Source organism: Siphateles boraxobius, unplaced genomic scaffold (assembly GCF_051911475.1).
Source record: "Siphateles boraxobius isolate OS27281-9 unplaced genomic scaffold, OSU_SipBor_1 53, whole genome shotgun sequence".
Taxonomy (NCBI): Eukaryota; Metazoa; Chordata; class Actinopteri; order Cypriniformes; family Leuciscidae; genus Siphateles; species Siphateles boraxobius.
In genome coordinates this window covers 6364307-6387380 of record NW_027509175.1, presented here as the reverse complement: position 1 = coordinate 6387380, position 23074 = coordinate 6364307, and the positions used below count along the sequence as shown (strand labels likewise).

Sequence of the window (23074 nt, the reverse complement as noted above, 5' to 3'; positions counted from 1 at the left end):
GTAAATAGAATGAAATTAATAATATCCCACCCCAGTAATTTTCTGCTCTACCATAAAAATATCACTCTCACTAGACTAGCCTATAATGAAATCAGTCTGCACAGTGAATTAAAAAAACATTATTTTAAAATCAGTACTTCCTTAAATAAATTGCATTTAAAAAAAAAAAAAAAAAAAACAATATTTTCATCATTATACATAAAAACTAATATGGTCATGAAAACAATTGCACGTTGCAACATGTTAAGGGGCCAAAAAAAGAATAATTTCTTTATGTAATAATTGAGACAGAAATCAAGCTCATAGCTGCTGTAGATCTGCACCCGTTCATTCCTTTATTAACTCACACTCTGTTCTGGACGACAATGTTACTTTCACCTGTCAGCACATTTCATGTGATATTTCTCCTTTTTCTGAATTCATTATACTGAATAGTTTCCATTTTCTGGTACACCATCTGTGTAGAATTTCTGTGCTCCGTCTGTGCCTACTGCAATTACTCTGGGGTATTATTCGTACAACCCCTGTGATATAGATGCAATTAAAATACACAATATCATAATTTAACCCTTGTGCATCAATGTGAAAAAGTTACTCTGAGGTCCTTAGAGGACAAAAATGTCAACAACAAAAAAACGGTCATAAAAATTTTAAGCTTTGGAGACTAAAGTTTGGTCTCATTTTAAAAAAGACCATTGGCCACTAAAAAAGTATAGCTTCATAAATTGGCTCTGCAGAAGCAGAAAATGATTTGCTTTACAGGCCAAATCTGTGAAAAAGGCACCATCTGGTAAAAAAAAAAAAAGTAAACATGTTTATTTTGAAGCCTTGCCAACAGAATGAAAGCTGCCAACAGAATGAAAGTTTATTAACAAAGACTGTATCATGGGATCAAAAATTGCAGTTTTAATGGGTTTCAATCGGGACATTTTTGTTCTAAAGATGCTAAGTGTAATTCTTTGTGTACCAAGTGCAAAATAGATTAATAAAGGAAATGGGGGTGAAATAGTAAAATTCCAATAAAAATACACACTTGTGCCAAAATGCAGTTGGCGTTAACACAGGCAAACACTGAAAAAGACAAAAATGTCCATAAATGTCCTTATAAGGACGCAATCAAGATATTGATTTATTGTTAAATATTCATGAATGTCAACAAAGGCTACTCTGAGGAGAGGCAGTGGTGATAAGATAAACTGCAGCCAAAGTGCATTACTTATAAAATCAAGGTTATTAATCCAAATAATTCTCGCTTTCACCGGCACACTGTGCGCGCTGCGGCGGTTTCATTTGCCCCAATGGAAAGCATATTTACACAGTCTTAATCATTCCCTTTATGTCCTATATAACGCACTATGTGCCATTTACCATGTAGAAAATAGTAAACGTGTGAACAAATGACCGATTTATAATGTAGGGCCGAGGGGCGGGACACTTCAGAATCTAGAGAGCATTTGATTGGACAATAAATTCTGATGATAAGCTGAAGTGCAGAGTGATGTCATCAAACTCATAAGCTATATAAAAAAAGAGCAGCCTGGGCCCTGGAAATTCTAGGAAATGACATGAGGGTGAATATGAAAAAAGAATTTTCCGTTTTTTGCAAACCATCCCTTTAATACTAAATCATTGTCTATATAAGCAATATCAATGTACTAGCGTCTAGTGCATGTTATAATTATGGCTTTGGATAGCATCCTAGGAACAACACACAAGTTTAGACTACTTTTCTATATGGCATTTAAACATATAGCAGTTTATTAACAGCCCAACTGCATTTTTTTGTTGTTCTACTACAACATGATCTATTTTTAAATGTACACCTGCTCACATACTTCATGCAGTTTTCAAACAAACAAGTGTACAAATTCTCTGTTCAAGTACTTTGGCATACGTTCATAGCTTATCTTTCCATTTTTAGCATCACAATTCCAGGGCCAAGATTTTTTTTAAGAGCATACCTTGATAAATGCATACCTCGATAAAGTATTTTTCTGTCTTCAGCCACTGATGCTCAACACCCTGCACCAGATAAGTTCATTTTAATATATTATTAAAACATTAAATCCAGGCTCAGAAAATCAATTTTCCTGACATGTACAACATCTTAAATCACAAATGAAAAGAAAAAAAAAACATGAAAAATCCATAAGAATTGTTATCAAAACATCAATTTATGACAAATCATTATTCACATTTAGAAAGGAGTGAGTAGGCTCATTTGTTATGGTCTATACAATAGAAAGCTAACAATACGCTAGAAAAAATGTGTACATTTACAGAAAGAAAGGTTACTGTATGAAAATGTTAAGAAAGGCAGAATATTTCTTCCTAATATTTCCTTCAGTCATGCAACTGCATCATATGGTACAGAATCATAGATCTGAACATTTGGATTGTCTCTATATAATGGTTAGTGGTTGAATACATGTAAATACTGTAAAAAGACTCGTATATCTCAGAGCAATTTTACAATGTGTCTATTGAGTGGTAAGGTGCATTTTTATCTACTATGACTTTTTCTGTAATATTCTGTGTTTGTGTGAGACATTTAGTGTTGCGTTGTTGCTTTGTGTGCATGAGTGTTTTTCAAGGATCGGCTGCCTGACACTGCATGGTCAAAGCATATCTGTGCATGAGTTTTAAGGGTTAGGGATACAAGCCCTTTCCTGTTTGCATCCAAACACAGCACCCACTTTTGTTACACAAAAAGATTATTCAAACAACACGCAACCTCATTCGACTGAGGGTGTCACAAAGTCAGAAAAGATACAGCATTATAGCATTTTCCAGTTTGAAATGACATTTCTACCTGCTAATGTAATTTATGATATTTATTCAAATCAAAAGAATCCATAAACACCTACTTTCAAGAATCGCGATGTCTCGAGAGTGGCATTAGATCCCACATTTTACGCATGATAACATTAGCGGTTGATTGGCGTCATGACAATGTCTAAACACTTATGTCAGCGTTATGACACTGGATGCAAGTAAATGAAACCAACGATACTGCACTTGGTAAAGACAGCTAGGTTATCTTACACTACATCCACACAAGTCTTACTTAGTGACTGCATGACAAGGAGGAACTTTCCTCAGTTTCATTGTCCCATCAGTTTTTAATAATCTCTGTGGTGAAAAGGAGGCGAAACCAGTTGTCCAAAGTCCTGTTGGTGGCAAGCGTCCAGTGTCCATATTGCAGATTCATCAACACCACAGAGAAGTGTTTCCCCATTGATGTAAAACAGAAATAAAGAAAAAGGCTGACCATGGTGAAAATCAAATCTGATTCACTACAAAACAAAAGACAAAGAAAAATCTCCTTCTAAAGAATGTGAAGCCTGGACAACGAAGAGAGAGAAAAAAAGAGAAAAGATTTACATGTGGGGCCGTGGGGAGGCATTTCTCTTTTTGTCCAGGTATCCCTTCTTCTCCTTTTCCACTGAGCAAATTTTCCTCCGTTAGAAATATTCACATTTAAAGTGTGCACATACACACAAGCACCCACAAGTGTATTCACAAATTCAAGTGATATGTCTACAAAACATGTACTATTATTTCATCACAGAGTTCATTGACAATTTTTTTCACTGCAGCTTTAAGCCACGGCAAATGTTGCACTGCACTGTTACACAGAAGATTAGTGCACCAAGTTTGTAGTGTTGATCATTTAGACATTTTGAAGTACAAAAACACTTACTATTTACAAAGAGCAAAGCTCGTGAGTTGTGCCCGAGTTAAAACACACTCACTAATGCACAAGGCAAACATGCCACGCACGCAAACACACTGTTAGTGTGCTGTGCAATTGTTTCCCTTCTAGAATAAGATACTGAATGTGCATAATGGCTCAAAGGCTTGATGGCTGTCAATTCACACTGTAGAACACCATAGATTACACTGTACTGTAAATACAAAGAATGGCCTTCAATGAAAAACATTTGTTAATCCATAGAGTCACAAGTATGCAGTGAGCTCATGAACATTTGTAAACATCTCCGTTTACATTAAATTGCAATGATGGACACCTTGTATTGTGGCTGTACTAGTAGAACACTGCCATATTGTCAGGAACTGCAGAGAAAGCGCAAAAGCTGCATCGTTAAAACCTTGTTAAACTATATCGACAAGTGTAATTTTGCTAAATACTTAAAAATAGAACTCCATCACAAAATCAAATGTCATAGTGACATTTCTTGCACAGCACGGCAAGACTCGTAAAAATGCTGTGGTAATGTGGCCCTGCAGTCCTTGCCAATATGGCTGCCCTGAGAGACTCTCTGTGAGGGTAGTGTGGGAATTACTGTGCAGACGACTGAGAGGAGTCCTCCAGAAGAGGGCAGTGTAGTTGCTGAGATGCATTGTGTTCGATTAGAGGAGTAAAAAAAATGGCAGTTTTAACAAAAGTTTGGTTGAATGGAGTCTTTAAAAAGCCAGAGTATATAAGCATGGATGGCGGTTTCCAATCGGATAAAGATGTTAGGGTGAATTTCTTTACTAGCAAATGTCTGAACATCGAGGTGGAGACAAACTTTGTACCGGTGAACTTGACAGGTAGATGAATATTGGTTACGCATTTGAGGATTGTTAATGGATGGCGGAGTGGGGTCGGTGGATAGCTGAATTTGGTCGGCTATTGGGAGCTGAGCGGCTGATCAAGTCTGGTCGCATGTTGGGCTCCAGACCGTTCTGGGATTCTGATGGCCTGGACTGGTCTGGATGGCTGGTTGCCAGATATTTGGCCCTCATGCTTGAGGTGTACTGCAAAACAGGGTGAGAAAACAAGGAAAAGGGGAGGGAAAACACCATCACATCATTCTGAAGAGTTGTTGTTTTTTTAACAGTACAATACAAAACTTTTTTTCAGAATATGGTTCATACAATTATTTAGTCAAAGTAAGGAAAAGTTACAGTGTCTACATGGCCATTCGGACAGAGTGTAGCCATAGCGTCTTACAAACATGAAGCACATATAAATATGAACCTCATTCTGTCGCTCTCGCTAACCCACTCACATGCGTTACAGACAAACTGACAGTCGTTTGGACAGCCTGATGGTTTTTTAAAGCCAAAAGTTACTGTGATGATGCACATTAACATTAAGCGATAAGATACTTTGCTCCTTCGAGATCAGCTTTTGAGTGCAAATTCATTTAAAAAAAAAGTGCAATTAATGTGAAAATAAATAGAAAAGAAGAAATTGACACTAACAAATAGTAAAAGAAAATGTCAGTGAATGAGAATGACACGTATATACAGAAAATGCAGCTAAAGGTGGGGGAATATTAACAACTGGGGTTATAATGTGAAACAGTTTACAAAACAGACATGCATGAGGTATGTTTTTCAGATGGGTGAGAAAGAGACAAAATTCATGCATATTTTGAATCATAAAATCCAGAGAAGGAGAGACTATTCCATAACATATCGGCTATTCCAATTCCAGCATGAACAGGCACCAAAAAAGCAGCATCCTGGACCATGACATTATTGAGAATAAGATAAAATCCTTTCAAAGAAACATGGTTTCTTGGGTGGTCTCTCCAGTCTGGAGTTTGAATACGCATGCGTCACGTCCAGGGCCCATAAACACAGATTCAAAAGGGAAAAAAAACACCTAGAAAGTAAACCGGAGTGAGAGAGACGCTTAGAAGTCGGAGTGTTCTTGTTTTCTGAACTCTAACTAATAGGAGGATGAAGTATGCCCTTGCATGCCAAGTCTGGTTAAAAGAGCTTGCGCTGTTACTTCAAAAAGAGTACCATGCTCGCCTATTCACCGCACTTGAACCAAGAGAGGCATTCTCTGGTCTCGTCATTGACTGCATGCAATCATGCAAACTCCAGGATTCTGAAAAGAATTGCAAAACCCACTTCCACTCAATGAGGGGCCTTGACTAGAAAATAATACGAAAAATGAATGCCGTCTCAGAATATGCTTTAAAGGATTGGTTTACCCAAAAATGCACAATCTATTACCATTTACTCCAAACCCATACAATGTTCTTCCATAAAACACAAAAGGAGAAAGTTAGCAAAAGGTTCATGCAGCCCTTTTTTCATACAATGCAAGTGAATGGAAATGGACCAAAAACAAAATGACAAAAAGGCACCATAGAAATACCCTAAAAGTAGTCTATACAAACCATGCATCATATTCCAAGTCTTCAGAAGCCATACAAAAGCTTTGTGTGAGGAACAGACTGAAATGTAAGTTACACCGATACACTGGTACACGCTCTCTCTTCTCTCAGATTTTTGTGGGCATGATTATAGAATTTCATATTTTTAAGCAGATTTGCAATGATTAGTGTTTGTAAACCATTTGCATCTGTGAAGAAAAATAATTAAGATATTAAATATATTAAGGTTTTTTTATTACAGTTCAGTTGTATTACAATAGTAATATATTTCTGCCATAATAATAATAATAATAATTCCCCATGGTATTGAATATCAATATTTTTCAAGGTATTGTAAAAACACTACATCTAAGAATTACAACTGAGGTTTGTTCCTCACATAAAGCTATCTAAGACTACACTGGTTGTATAAAAAGCTTTTACAGTGCTTTTTTGTCATGTTTGGACCACGTCATTTCCATTGGCATTTTCTTTTATTGCATGGAAAAGAGAACCTATCAATCAAATTCAAAGGAAGAAAATAAATGATGACAGAAATTTGGCTCGTGCCATCTCACCTTGTTCTTTCTGAGGAATTTTGTGTGGCGGTTATGCAAAGTCGACTTATTTGGTGTCGCATACAGGCTGCCAAAATGACCTTCCAGACTCTTTATGTTTGTGTTTGGGTTGACAGTGTTCATCAATATACTATAACTATGGTAAAATCGAACTTTGACAGTTGTCAAAGCTGGTAATTACAAACTTATCAGTAAGAGACAGGTATAAATACTACCACTGTAATATCCGGTTTTCCGGATTATTTAAGCAATTTAGGGCAACTACTAATCAGTTGTGTCAATCATGGGGCAGGGTTGTAGGAAAGATCCATGCCATCTAATAAAAGAGTAACTGAATGTGTGACAGTGGCTAAATAGCGACTGTACATCTACAGACATGTGTGTTTGTGTAAATGTGCTTGTGCACTTACTGACGGCGGGGGGGATTCTCTGCCAATGAGTGGCGTGTTCTCGCACCGAGGGGTCTGAAAGTTAGCATTCTGGCTCCTGCGTCACAAACGAGACACCAGTTACTCTGACTCCCTCTTCATGGGAGGGATTTCCACACCGCGATGCACTAAACTTTACAAATCTGACAAAGCTTTGAACTGCAGAGTAGGAGTAATGCACAAAGCCATTGAGCGATACCACTATGCATTATATTAAGTCATATCCACTATATATGTAGAGGTACATTGTAAATATTGATGATGTTTCACACATCCTAAGTGATATCTATAGAGTAAAACTAATTGCACAAGCTGAATTACCTACTTAGGGCTGCACGATATATTGTTTTAGCATCGATATTTGGATGTGTGCATCCGTATGTAAAGTATAGGGATCGTAGTTGATCCGCACGGACCAGGCATGTGATTCTCAGATTAATTGCGAAGCTTAACCATCATAGAGCACAGGTTTATTATGTGCACTTGTTTTAGGCCCTGTCAGTTTAAACATTTAAGCTATTTTAAACCATTTGAGTGCAAGAAGATGCGAAAGAGAACTCAATTTGAAACTCGCGCACTGTTTTCTGTGCTGCACACACTTCAACACCGAATTTAGTTCTCTTTCAAGTCTATTTGTGATTGAGCGGACATGCCTGTCTCGCTGAGTATCCTCGTTAATAGTCACTTATGGCTTACGTGAACAAAACGACCAAGAAAGAAAACAGATGCGTATCATTATATTGGATCTGTGCATTCCATCTTAAAGTGACAGCAGCCTAATATACCCGCTGCTGCCTGAGTCATTGATGTTAATTAAACAAAATACAAAAAGAAAATCACTTTTGCAGCTTTAACAAAGATTACTAATATTTAATTTATACAGCGAAGAATAAGCAGTTTTATTTTACATTTCTGTACCTGAATTCTGTTAGACTTACCTGAAAAACAAAGCACTGTTTATTTCATTTGTATCTTTGTTCTATTGTATTTATCTATGCTTGTAATTTGTTTATTGTATTCTATGCAGATTCACTGCCCTACAAAATCATCCTCAATCATTCTAGAATTATTCATTCTATTTAAATAGAGCTATTCAAGTCATCTGGTGAAATTGTTTGTCGCGAAATTGTTTTGTCAGTTTTTTCCAATATGGTGCAGCCCTAATCTGCTTATACATCCCATACCATAATATGTTTGTTTCTAAACGCTGTTTACAGCTCTATATTTATAATAACTTTAATCAAGAAGTAAAACCCATGCAGTATTAACAACTGAAATCTGAAAACCTACGGTAAATACAGCAAAGCCCATGCAGTAATCTATGCTTGCGAACCTATACTACAGGACCTGTCATACCGGTACGGTCCTTCAGATCCAGCCCATGCATTAGGATGAGTTTAGCGTGGCTACACTCACATGTACTCAGTGACTGGTGCGTTGCTGACAGTGTGTGCCGCAGCGGGGAGACTAGCCTCGCTGCCGTAGGTGCTGCTGCCACAGCTGTACAGGCTGGGCATGTGCACGCGGTACAGGTTATCGTGCGGTGCTCGCGGCCCGAGTGTGGCCGTAGTCTCATCGCCATCCTCCTCCTCAGACCTTCAGACAAATTAGCACAGGTCAAACACGTGCCCCTGGGTCGGAGGGGAGGGCAGGGCAAGGCAAAAGTCTCTCCTCTCACTAGACTTGGTGAATACAACTTTAAAACCAGTTTTCACGCCAAATGCTTTTGTTTTCCCAGTTTCATCTCTGTCGGTTAACATGACAAAAGGGAAAGTTCTGTTGAGAGCGAATTTAATGACTACTTTTTCTAGAGTCACTGCATGTTTTATATGAATTACATGCATTCAGATTAAATGATCTCATTCAACTCTACCCTCCTCTCAGATAAAAATAAAAATCCTCTCAACGCCTTTTAGCCAAGCAATGTGCTTTTAGAGATATATTGCATATATTAGTAATGGCTGTAAGAAATGTTATAAAATTAAAACACATTTTAAACTTTCAAAATATTCAAATAGAAAACAGTTATTTTAAATTGTAATATTTCACAATATTACTGTTTTTACCTTTTTTAATCAAATAAATGCTGCCTTAGTGAGAATAAAAGATTTTGTTTAAAACATTTTAAAAAATGACTGACCCCAAACTTTTGAGGGGTAGTGTACATTATTATATTGTAGATATTATTTATAAAACAATAAATGTTGAATTAAAATAATATGACCTCTTCAGAGTCTAATCTAATGTACATGAAATCTTGATGCTCTCAACTGATTTTTTATTCATGATTTTTAATGGCTTACTGAATGTTGTGGTTGAACTAATTAGGAAATAGTTGATCTGCCAACTAATGGAAAAACTAGGCTCATTACACCTATTACAGACCAATCATAGTCATCAGGGCATTTTTAGATTAAGTGTAAAATTGGCAGGCTACAAGGATGCTAAAACAAACAAAAAACTTGTGGTCAATTTGGAATAGGGCAGCGTCTCCATTCAATTTTTGCATGTCTTTGCTTTAATACATGTGCATAGTCAATGTAAAAAATAAACAAGTAAAATAAAAGTCAAAACAATTCTACAGCCATAGAGAAAGTAAAAGTACTAAAATGATGCTAGTCAGACGCAATCCAAGAGAACTTCAAACTCTGTGGATGTCCATTGCATGTCCAATGGATTGTCCTCAGTAACCACTGAACGTTCTCTCAGTGATTTGAGTCATGCATTAAATCAACAAACACCCACTATGAATCGGATTTGAAACTTAAAGGGGGGAAGGGAGGAACGCATTTTAAAGGAAAGAAATAAAAATAAATAAAAAGTGGATCTGTGAATGTGTAGATTTGGATGCCACTTTGATCAACATATCTTGTAACTCTTAACAGACCATTTCCAAACCACCTTGCCGAGTGTGTAATCTAGACAAATGAACAGTTTCACATCACCAACATAGTTTCAATGATGATGATACTCTTCACAAATGCACATCAGCCTTGCTTGCAATTTCATAATAGTCCAAAGGGAGGCAACATCTTCCACAGAAATATCAGTCTGCCTTTGCACAGAATTTGGAATAGGGTCTCTTTGTTCTTTCCCTTTGCAGAGAAACACGCACTGACGCAGACAGATGCTACACCGCGAGTCAAAAAGCAAATACCTCCATCGCCTTAATTCAAATTACTCCTTTCAAAATATACTACTATTTTTCTTTCATATGCAAGCTATATTTTAGGTAACCCATTGAGCAATACAAAAGCGTGTCGCTTACACATACTATGGGGCAGTGGGTTTTCCAAATCTATGACACAAAAAGGAATGAACGACAAAACAACAGAAACTACACAGTCATGAGAAGATGATTAATTTGTGAAAACAGAAGGAGCAGATGTGAAAAAAAGCATTAAACACACGTGACTGGCCGTCAATTCTATTTCCATGAAATGAAGTCCTTATCTACTGGAGTTGAGTTTAAAGTACTTTGCCCTCCTGCACCCCCAACCCCCCCCCCCCCCCCCTCTCTCTCTTTGGACCCTTGCCCGCTCACCTCTTGCTCTGCCAGGTGTGAGGCACACTGCAAACGATGGAGCTAAACATAAGCGCAGTGACGAATGAGAAAAGGACCAGATAAATAAGACCCTCAACTCCATCGTAACACAATCCAGTCAGAGCCTGGACATAGTCCTGTGAGACAAAGAAAAAGATGAAGAGTCAAATGAACAGTCTGTTCTTGTTTTAGAAGTCTTTGCACACTGTAAAGGAAGTGGCATAAATGTAATTGTACAAAAGTACAAACACAATCGTGGGAAGCAATATATGGGTGTTCCTTCAAGTGGTTGATTTTTATTCAAACTAATGCTTTTTCTTTTGCTTATACTGTACACTACCGTTCAAATATATTAGGGTTAGCAAGATATTTTAATGGTTTTGAAAAAAGCCTCAAGCTCACAGAAGCATTTATTTGATCGAAAAATTCAGTAAAAACTGTAATATTGTGAAAGGAATAATTTACATTTATAAATACATTAAAAAAAAGTTACTGTGATGGCAAAGCTGAATTTTCAGCATCATAACGCCAGTCTTCAGTGTCCCATGATCCTTCAGAAATCATTCTAATATGCTGATTTGGTTTTCAGGATTCGTTGATAAATAGAAAGTTTAAAAGAACAGCATTTATTTGAAATGGAATTCTTTTGTAAAGTTATAAATGTCTTTACTCTCACTCTCTCTCTCTCTCTCTCTCAAAAAAAATATCTAAACTTTGGAACGGTAGTGTATGTCTTAAACATTTTACCATCATTCATTGGTGCTATTTTTCAAAAAGCATTTTATGTATTGACTTTGTTTTACCGTTGTCCCACACCCATATTTTCATTTTTATGCTTTTAAATCCATCTTAAAAATCATGTTTTACAAAAACTATCATAATCTAAACAAAAGGTAATAATAGTGAAATAAGAGATATAATAGTGAAATATATAAATAAATATAAACTTGTGCATCTAAAAGTTTTTTGTAAGACACAGACACTGGGGGTAGAAGCGACATATTTTAACATTCACAACCATATAATTTTGCCACTAAATCTTGTCTACCGAGATGAGCCATAAAAAAAGCTCTACACAAAACACGCATACCATGTGCAGGCTCCGACAATCGACCAGGGCAGTGAGGTGGTGGAGGCTGACTTCAGTGGAGTTCAACACCGCCTGCATCTCCTCCAGATTACTCTGATAACCAACCCAGAGAGAGACAAAGAACATAAACAGATAAACATCCGGATACAATGTAAAGCCACGCTCAGTTTAACTCTTAAAGACACCCGCAATCTCACACCTTTGTCTTAGGGAACTCTCTGATAGCTGAACGCAAGAGCTCAGAAACATCATCCTGCATCTCCACAAGAGCTTTATGGCTCCCAGAGAGTTTCTGCAAATCAGTAGAAGAATTTATAATTCATGAAAGAGAACGAGAATATGTGAAAAAGAACAGAAAGTGAGAGAGAGAGTAATAAGTACCTGCTGAAATGGGTTGGTCTGTCCCATGCTGCACTTCAGATAATACTGCAGGATATCTAAAACACACATAGAGCATAATTATTAATAAATATATATGAAATCCAATAAATATGATCATTGTTTTACTCATAATCACATAATGACAGATTTCCGCAACATTTCTCTCATCTTCCGTTGGTCAACAAACAGATCATTCTAGATTAGATAAGGAATTATTGTTGAAATCACTCGGCAAAGAAAACAGCTAATGCAAACTTACAAACCTTGTCAGTAAATCTGTTGGTAGCAGTACATGCATCTGCCTCTCATGAGTCACTGCGACCCACTCGTTTATTATTTACTAAGCCAGCTGGTTGAGATTACCGACAATGCCAACTAGCTTCATTTGTTAGGATATTAAGTTTATTTTCTGTGTGAATGTGAGTGTATGAGAGAGATGACTGTAAAGACACTGGATTGATCTGAATCATATTACTGCATGTTTGTGTGCTAGAAAGAGAAGAGAATGAGAGAAGCAGCAGTGGATTGACCTCCGGCAGAGGTTTAATGATTCATTAACCTCAGGATCTAAATCATCACACTCTTATTAGGAGCAGATGTAAAAATAAATCATGAAAAGTCACTAAGAAATCCCAATATAATAACAAATAATGCAAAGCTGATTTGTTTTAGCTTGTGGGAACTAATTAGCAATGACATTCATGTCTGTCCAGTAAAGCCAAGGTCTGAGTGCAGGTTACAAAACCTGCTTTGTACATTAACACCCTTAAAGAAAGCCTCCTCTGCATAGCAATGCTTCAGAACAGTTAAAGCAATAAATGAATGAATGAGAGCGATTGTCAGCAAACACATTTTCTGTGAGGAGTATTGAATTCAAGACTTGATACACATCGATATGCATTGAATTATCAGTATATGATGCAATTAATAAAACATAAGAAAAAAAAATACAGATTAAAATGAATGGCACCAACGTGTGGTATTTGAGTCCAGCATTTAGTACTTATGTTAATGTTAACAAATATAGTATATTGTACTATATATATATATGTATCTGTCTGCATATAATTGTCTACACTGGGTTTTTCTTGTGTGATCTGAGCCTAGTCACAAGCATTTTAATGCCCAGTGAACCGTAAACTGTGCAAAAGACAAATAAACTGGACTTGACTTGGGGAGTACATACCTTGGTTGATGACGGCATTCTCACGTGTAACTTTGGTGATGTAAGAGTCAGGGGCAACACAAAAATCACTGGCAGTCTAGGGAAGAGAACAAGACATGAAGCACGTCTACATACCCTCAAACACAAAGACACAAGCACTTTAAATGGCTAACGCCACATACTTGATTGTTAAGTTATTTATAATTCTCATTTCAAAAAACAAAAAAATTCTAATACATGCTGTTCTTTTGAACTTTCTATTCAACAAAGAATCCTGAAAAAAATGTCTCATGGTTTCCACCAAAATAAATGTAATAAAAATTATTATTAATACGAAATGTTTCTTGAGCACCAAATCAGCATATGAGAATGATTTCTGAAAGATCGTGCTCGGCGTTTGAAATGAACATCCGCCAACCGCGGGTAAAAATCAACTGTGGCGTGTAATGCTGTCAAATCACTAGTCAATTTGATATATGTATGATATATATAAGCTGTGACGTAGTTAATCTGGTTTTTTTCTTTCTTTTCTCTCTTTAGACTGCTGTAGAGCCAAACAGAAATATCAGCATAAAGGTGAAGAGAATTGAAGATGTTTCTGCTAATTTACGCACCACAGCAACAGAAAACTCCAGACCAAGTGAAGCCCAGCTGATCACCAGCGTCAGCACACCTAGCAAACAAACACTAAAGGATAGAAATAGAGTAGGATTATTAATTAGCACGATTTTTTTTTATCTGCACTCATCCCTCAGTCTTTACAGTCATACATATTCAAAAGAAGACTTTGGACGCTCAGTACAGTAGTGTGTTGAAACTCGGGGTTCTAGTAAAGGGGCATGACATTTCCGAAACATGCTTGAAGGTGTTGACTAATCACAACACACTGGGGTACAGCCGACCAATCAGAGCACCTTGTACTTTTCAGAAGGAGTGGCTTAATAGAGACCGGAACTAAACAGAGCGTTAGAGAGATGCTGCAACAATGTAAAATATGTTAAAAAAGAATGTGTTTTTTTTAACATTCAAGCAAGAAATCCTATTCTAGTAGACCCCAAAAACTAAATCAAGGGCATAATATGACTTCTTTAAATGCACAAAACTGTACAAAAATGGGTGCTATTTTGAGTTTTCTTTTAATGCCATTACTGTGAACATAACCTAAATGCGTCTGTGTTGTTTATGGATATTTTCTGGTTGGTTTCTTTTTAAAGTCATTTAGGCTCATGGTGAGTAACCCAGTTAGTAAACATCTCTGGGGATTAAAACAACCTCCTACTGCCTAAATGTGCTTCTAGACACACATGCACCCTCAAACACTAATATAACCACAAACTAACACACATGTACACAACACAGCGCAGAAGAGGTGTCTTATTGCAGCAGAAGGAGTGAGAAAGTGAGTCAGAGTGAATCAAGGGGAGATCTGCACCCTCCCTTGTATACTAAATAGATTTTATTTTGCCTGAATCCATCTCTCCACTGACAACTCTCTCTCTCTCTCTCTCTCTCTCTCTCTCTCTCTCTCTCTCTCTCTCTTTCTCTCTCTCTCTCTCTCTCTCTCTCTCTCTCTAAAGGCTTTCAGAGAATGGATCTCAATTTTGCATAGTTACAGGCTAAAAATAGGCATTTTCACACAACGATTTTCAACCTGAAAATTTTCAAACTTAAACTGTAAATTCAGGTGGTGGATGTTATCCTGAGGCACCAGGAAAACAATAAAGGCTCTTATGATTTATCTTGAAATATCATGTCATCTTGCATTGCAACATTGACATCCCATTTTCTTTTTTCTTATACTTCAATATTTCTTTGTTGTGATAGTCAAAGTCAGTTACATTTATTTAAGTTCTACTGACACAAGTTCATATACAGGTCATTTTCCAATTTCATTTTGCTCTTTACCCTACATTGTCATGTCACTTCTCAAACACATCTTTTAATACATAATTTAAAAATAATGTGTTATTTTAGTAGCATTTATATCATATTTTAGTATATTTATTAATACTTTGGATTATTTCTTTAAGTTTCAGTAATTTTGTTAAGTGCTTTTTATTTTTATTATCTTTTGTTTTTTCTAAATATTTCTATTTAGCTTTTATTTATAAATTGAGTTTTCAAAATCATTTTAGTACTTGAAAAATACAATTAGAACAGACATTAGTTTAAGTTTGTAATTTAATATTTATATTTTATCTCAGCTTTATTAATGAAAATTATTTTATACAGTGATACTGTAAAAAGTATTAAGCACATACAACGCACATATATTGGGTTAAATAGTGTATTTACATTTTCGCACGAAAAAAATTATAATTTTTGGTACTAAATTAAATTAAAAATGATAAAAACCAATGATATATTTTGACCAAAAGTAATGTCACTTCTTAAAGGTACATAAAAGGTTCATTAGGCATTTTTTTGTGATAGATTACATGGGTGGCTATTGTGTGTGATATTAAATAATAACATGTGTCAATCATTTTTGCACTCACCTGATCAAGATGCTTCTAGAGTTGCGTATGAGACCAACCAAAACGAGCAGGCAGATAACAACATCAAAGAGCAGCAGGCTCAGATAACCCAACCACCTACAAAACAAACACACACGATCACTTCCAGGTGGCAGGACATTTCTTTATAACTATCCAAAAGTAGGAACAGGTCTGCACTTTATTATTGAATAACTCTATTGTGTACTCTACTTTGTAACGTCTTTGGACATTTAAGTCATACTTGTGCCTGACAGCCACTTAATTACATTAATTTTTTTTTTTTTAAATCATGGCATGTGTCATCTGCAAACAAATCTCACTAAACAGGACTTAAGAAACCACCACTCTCTGCTGTAACACCTTTGAAACAAATTTAGACAGAGCAAGATGACTTGACTGGACTTTATAATTACCTGTACCAGTCAAACTGCTCAGTGATGGATGCCAGGTTATCCAAAGAGAGATCCGTAGTGCTCCAGAAAGGCACATCCACCATCAGATTGATCAGCTCATCCAGCTGACCCTGCAGTTTCTGGACGATGGACAGGTAGTCTGTCTGCTTGGAGTACACAGTCTCCAGCTGCACCAAACCCTCCTGCAGGGTTTCATTCAGACTGATGCTGCTCTCTGATACCTAAAATACAAACACACGCACAAAAGGAAATATGTTAAGCTCAATACATCAGATCCATATTTTTTTTCTGCCACCTGAATCAAATAGGAAGATTCCAATGATATCATTAGTGTTAGACCAGGACCTGGAGAACTTTCTGCCAGAAATAATATTATAAGAAATGTTAAAAACAGTTGGAGCTATAGCCATGTGGGCAAGTGCTCCGACATATGGTACAGTTGCACTCTGGCGACCCAAGTTTGAGTCCTGGTTTGAGGTCCTGTCCCGGTCCATTTCCCCTCTCTCATCTCCCGTGATTTCATGTCTGTCTATCTACTGTCCTATTTAAATAAAAGGCAAAAAAGCCTAAAAATAGCTATGTTCGGAGGGACCAAAATTTGTGTTTGCGTGTGTCTCAAAAGTTTCTGATAAAGCCCCAAGAAGCTTGTTGAGTGAACTTGTCAATTCATCTTGATGAATGACGCAGAGGAAACCCTGACCAATAAGAGGACAGTTTTACTCTCATGTGACTTGCATAAGCACATTTTGGTATGGTTTGAAATGTTGCCTTGTGAAATCGATCAGAACCCAGAAAAAAATGCAACATTGTAACAAGTCCCTGTTTCGGAAACAAAGCAAACGATCTTCAGGTCTAATAAGTGGTAGAGTTTTGGTATGCCATGCAACTATTAGCTAGGGCTGTAAAATAGAATACGAAAATAAAACATGTAGAGAGTGTTACGAAAAGTGTTTAGCACTGGTAACAGAAGGGCATTTAAGTCTCTTTTAAACACTTGGATACAGCTTGTCCACAGCTCAGAACAAACAAAATCGTGAATGACTCACCAGTTTGTCGATGCCTGCCACTGTTTGGTTAGCATGGCGCAAGGAATATGTCAGTCGTGTCACGCCATCGCACGTTTCGCCGTTTCCATAGAAACCGACTGCAATGCCAGCACTGCGGGAAAGTCATCAAAATAGGAATCAGCTCATGGGACTATGACAGACTCTTTTATATAGAATGTAATAACTCTCTCACACAAGCAATGTCTTTATTCTGGAATCTTAAGACTACAACAAACTCTTGAAGACCCTCAAAATGACCAGGTTAGCAGATCTGAACTTAACTGAATCAAACATGGGCTTTCCCTTAAATTACCAGCTTGCATCAGTAAAGTATAACACATTGTTTACAATCAATGCAGCTCTAACACTGGATTTTAACATGCTGGACAACAACTATAGCCACTTTATTTTGCGTGCCACAAATGAAATACAATTATTTTATTGACTACCATGTATTAAAATAAAACACACACACACACACACACACACACACACACACACACACACACACACACACACACACACACACACATATATATATAGAAAATACACACACATAACATATATATTTTAAGCTTTTACAATTACAGCTGTCGAGAATGTTTAATCGTGAAAAGTGTTGATTATAGCATTATATTCAGATCTACTCCCGTGTCATGAAAGGTTGCAGTGATGAGCATTGAGCTGAAGGCAGATTTATCTTTTGAGCGCATGAATGCAGTCACCTCGTCAATGCAACTCCATTTCTGCAACCTCATAAACGCTTTCATCATAACTAACGGTGCAAACACAATGTACATAAGAAATGCATTTTGCAGTGAGACATTGTCATTGATGATAACGGCTGTGTGATTGACAGTTCCAGCGATTATAAACGGAGTGCTCTTTGATTGCTTTCTGTTCAAAATTTAAACAATTTAAATAACAGATTATTCATGCTACTAAGAGAAACAATGTGAAGATGACGTTTAGTCACTGGGTTGATTTACAGATAAACCGCAATAAACGTTTTTGAGACAAAGAACGTCTGACTGTACATAAACCATTATATACCAGAAATCACTGATCGCAGAATAGGCATTAAAATTAACGGTTACTTACATGTTGTGGCATTACTGTCAAGTCCATATGTTACACTAAAAGTCTGTTTACAGTGAAATATACCAAACAATCAAAAAATGCTCTGAGACATTTACAGTTGAAAATAAAAAAAACACCTCCCTAGCATTAGGACCCTTGGAAGTTAATGTTATTTTTAGTGCAGTGATCCTGTATCTCTCCTCTTCTCTTCTCTTCTCACTAATGTACCAGTGCGTGACAAAGACGCGATGAGGTAAAGATAGGCATTTGTTTGTTTAATTCTGCGGAGGCGGTCTTTCGCACTATTTATTCACTATTACATCATAATGTGACAATTCCAAACGAGTTGTTTTCGGAGCTTGTTTTCAATAAAAGCTGTTTTTGGACAAACAAGGAAATTTGGAGTTCTGAAACTTACAGAATGTTTTTATATTACAATGACCTCTTACAAAGGATCAAGGTAAATTTAATCTCAATGCATGACCCCTTTAACACAACGGAATTAATGTGAGATAATGACGCATTTATTTCAAGATTATTATTGTCCGGGCAGTTTTATTGTGTATGCGTGAGGGTTTTAACTTTTATCTGATGCCACGTGCGCATTTTCCTGCATGTGTTACTATTTGCCTTAAGCTTAAGTGTGTGAGACCGAGAGATATCGAGAGAGAGGTCAAGCTGTCATTCTTTGTTAAGGTCAGGAGTCACGTGCCTCGACTAGGCTTTCCTTCTCTTACCCAGAAACCCTCACTCTAACACCACTGACCACAATCACAGGGTTGTTTGTTTATCTGTTAGATCGTGTGAGTGGGCATATGTTAGCAGTTCTGTTTGGAGGATAATAGTAACTGTTACCAAAGCTAATTGTTAAAGTATAATGAGTAAGGAAATATTTGATTTGATGTTCGTGTGGGTTCATTCAGAGATGCAGAGACACAGACATATTTGGGTCACTTTCAAACATAAATGTGAAAAGTGAGGACAAAACCGCCTTTGAAATGAGTTGTGAAAAATAAGCCATTACTTTTTTTTTTAGTCCTGGCTGCTTTAAAAAGAATCGATTCTGGCTTGATGGGTCAATTACTGAGCCAAAGTGTTATTCATAAACCTAGGCAAAATTACTTAAAATAATTAAACAGTGAACACAAATACCTAAAGATACAACTAGACACATCTTTCGTGAGAATCTGGCACTGTTAGATAAGAGATATTGAATAATGGCTATGCGGCTATGGCACACACATACGCAGAGCCTCCCCGCACACACACTGCTAGAGACCTGCAGTGCATTATTCATCTAGCAGCTTCAATGTTCAAAATCTGATTCTGTTGCTATGGCAACATCTCCAAGGCACCGAGGGGGCAGCGTCAGGGAGAGAAGGGGAAAAAACTGACGTGAGGGCGACAGAGAGAAAAACAGAGAATGTAATGCAGAGAGGAAGAAAATATTTTTATCCGAAACGGGTCGCTTTAGCCCAGGACAAATCCACACACACACACACACACACACACACACACACACACACACACACACACACACACACACACACACACACACACACACACACACACACACAAACCCTATTCTTATCATCAGTAGCTTTGTCTTATTTTTTCCAGTAAACATGTCAAGACATCAGCATCTGTGAAGCAATACTGCATAAAACTTGTTTTCACAAGATGTTTTTGAATATTTCTTAAATATATTTTTCATTAGTTTGAAGCATAAACCTCACTTAATATATAATTACATTTTTTTATTTTCTAACAGACATTGTTTGCAGTGTACAATAATATAAAAAAAAAATGTCCAAGCTGTAAAAATTTGAAAAACACAAATGAAAATAAATAAATAAATGAATGGAATTCAAATAAAATAAATATCAAAATGAAGGGTACGTTTATACGACAACTATGTAATAAAATTGGAAAAGTTTTTCCTTTGTGTTTTTCGTGTACAGACGACAAAGTTGTCAAAACGATCCTCGTTCACACGGATCCGCAAAACGACGAAAAACGCTGTATTCTGCTGCCAGGCCAGTAGTTGGCAATGTCCCTTTATAAAGAAACTACACGCCTATAGAATGAACAAGTAATACACATGCACTTGACGTCATTTATTTCAAAAATTCGTAGTTTTGTTGTTAACATGGAGACGATAACAGTAGAATTTTCAAAAACCATCACTTTTAAACGCATTTTCAAAAGTTTGCCTTGTCCATACTAATATGTTTTCGGCCTTCCCTCCACAATGAGACACCGTTTTAATAACGAAGCTTTTTGAAAAGGCTTTCCAAAGTCGATGATTTTGAAAACGCCATTTTCGCGTAGTAGTGTGAACTGTAAAAACGGAGGTATTTAAAAACGATGAAGCATGTTTAGTCATGTGATGCATATTGAACCTGTAGATATGTAATTTTATACTGCTATTGTGCCTGTTATGTGCTATTCACTTTCACACAGTTGCTAAAATGTTACTTCGCACACTCTTCATATCGCAGTCCTGCTAAGATGACAGATAATTTACTCGCATTTGCTGTCCTACGGCAAAACATGAGAGCAGTTGCGTTTTTGACCAAACATATAATGGTGAGTGAGTGCGACCTGGATGCATCAGTGAATGGCGAGATATTTCACTGAATACATTATTTAAATACTTTCGGGGAAGCTCAATAAATAGGGACCAGTCACAATAATTTTTGTGGTGATTAACATTGCCCTAACTGTTGTTAAAGCTTAACTTGTACTGAAGCCGGAATATTCCTTTAGTGGAACTGAACGTTATGAAAATAATTTGTTTACAGTAAATTCATTGAGCTACTAAAGCTCAGAGACACAAAACATTAGTGAGATTAAGCTTTTAGGAGAGTGCTACAGTGTTTTAGGTCACCCCATGAGCGTGTGCACTACACTGCGTTTCATCTGAGCCATTATATCAGCATGACATCTCTCATCTCTGCCATGGACCCATCACTCAGTCTGATCCGCAACTCGCTCTCTTTTCTCCGTTAAGCTTTATCTGCATCTCGCTCGCTCAATCAATCAGAAGTCATTGTCCTTTTCACTGGTTCTTCTGCATCCATCTCTCTCTAAGGGAAATAATCTCTTCTTTGTTTGTCAATCACAGCATGAACGGCAGAGCATGAAGTCAGATATAGGACAGACATAGGACAGACATGAGGGAGGGAACGAAGAAGGGGTGGAACAGAGAGGAGGAGGAGATGGTCTGATGACCCTTGTGGGGGGATAAATGGGAGGAGAGCCCAGAAAATAATCAGAACAGAAGACAAAGAAAGCAAAAACCCAAAACCAATTAGAACAATAGTGAGTAACAGTTAACGAAAACAAAACTATGGAAAATTCATATGCAAAATTATGGCTTATTATTTACACAAATTAGAGTAACTTTGTTTGATTTAAAAGAGTTTTCCCTTCAATAGCTACATAACTTGATAAGATTATCATTACTTCCAAAAGCCTTTGAAAAAATCATAGACTTGTAGATTACTTGAACATGAGCAAAATCTGCATGGGAGACAATAGATTCCTATTGAAATTCCTGGATTTCGCCTGCGTAATTTCACAGAGCAGCTGTAAATGTGACCGCACCTTTATTGTTTACATAAATGAAAGAACCTAAAATAATGTGAAACCCATTTTTGACCAAGTGTGAACAACTACAGCAAAGAATCCCATTTAAAAATCACAGTATTTCAGTGAAGCTTTTATTTAAAATCCAATCCACTATTTCTACATCACGACCACAAAAAAGCAGCTGCTATTATTAAACAGGGTCATTGCAGGACAATTCAGCCGACATCATTTTAACCCCCAACTAATGCAGACACCTGATTAAACTACTTAACCTCGGTGTTCAGGGTTCAGTGTGCAATTGGTGCCAGCCTGATCTGACCTCGCAACACTCTCTATATCCAAATGTCCAAATGCACACAACAAGCTGAACTGCACATAAACACCTCATTATTTACTGGATTGAACAAATTTAAAAGGAAGATGAAATTCAGTACCATGTCAATCTAAAGAAATGGTTTAAAATGTTGAGGTTAATCGTCAAGGTCAAATGTCAGATGTGACGGCATGTGGATTGTGAAAAATGTTCCAACAATGTCCTAACTATTAAAACAACCGAGTGTGTACAGTGCAGGATGCTGTCAGTTGTACATTGAGATGCAGACATGGATTATTACTAAAAATACAGATGAGTTACCATCCATTCCACACTGCACAAGGAGAAACACACACCTACTATTTCATATGAATCATGGACACCGGCGCTCATCAGCGTGGGTTAGGCGTTTAATAAGCTGCCATATGCGTTGCATGAATTATGTGTCATACAGCTATTACTTGAGCGCTCTTTTGTTCTTAGTTTTTGGCTTTTGTTAACTCTTTTCCCGCCAGCATTTTTGGTAATTTTCACAAATCTTTCATGGCTCCCAGAATATTTTGTTGTATGAATATCTGAACATGCAATACATCAAAAGAATAAACAGAGCAACTTCTTAAATTATCATCTCCGTGTAAACTACAAAACCGCGAATCTGAGACAATGGTGATGGCATGCACATGTGTAGGCCTATTACGTGTTTAGTCTTAGGCTTTTATTTTTTCATTTTTTTTTTTGGCAAATGAAAGGATACAGATATCGTATACAGGATGCATACGGTCATAATTACAAGTGGTTAATAGAAATACACAAATCAACATT

At 36.8% G+C, this 23074-nt stretch overlaps 1 protein-coding gene across 2 annotated transcripts in view; it reads right to left on the bottom strand.

The window, feature by feature from the left end:
• Window positions 1-1726: 1726 nt before the first annotated feature.
• The window catches only part of ttyh3b (tweety family member 3b), a 34778-nt gene continuing 13430 nt past the window's right edge, over window positions 1727-23074 (bottom strand). The window contains exons 4-15 of one of the 2 annotated variants that reach the window (XM_077205184.1): window positions 17266-17377; window positions 16220-16440; window positions 15807-15902; window positions 13923-13995; window positions 13330-13405; window positions 12144-12199; window positions 11962-12054; window positions 11763-11855; window positions 10673-10809; window positions 8545-8724; window positions 7111-7186; window positions 1727-4764 (exon numbers count right to left, since the gene is read on the bottom strand). In XM_077205184.1, coding sequence (XP_077061299.1) covers window positions 4591-4764; window positions 7111-7186; window positions 8545-8724; window positions 10673-10809; window positions 11763-11855; window positions 11962-12054; window positions 12144-12199; window positions 13330-13405; window positions 13923-13995; window positions 15807-15902; window positions 16220-16440; window positions 17266-17377 — 1387 coding nt within the window. In that variant the 3' untranslated portion in view covers window positions 1727-4590. The remainder of the gene's footprint in view (window positions 4765-7110; window positions 7187-8544; window positions 8725-10672; window positions 10810-11762; window positions 11856-11961; window positions 12055-12143; window positions 12200-13329; window positions 13406-13922; window positions 13996-15806; window positions 15903-16219; window positions 16441-17265; window positions 17378-23074) is intronic. The other variant, XM_077205185.1, reaches the window with a different exon arrangement.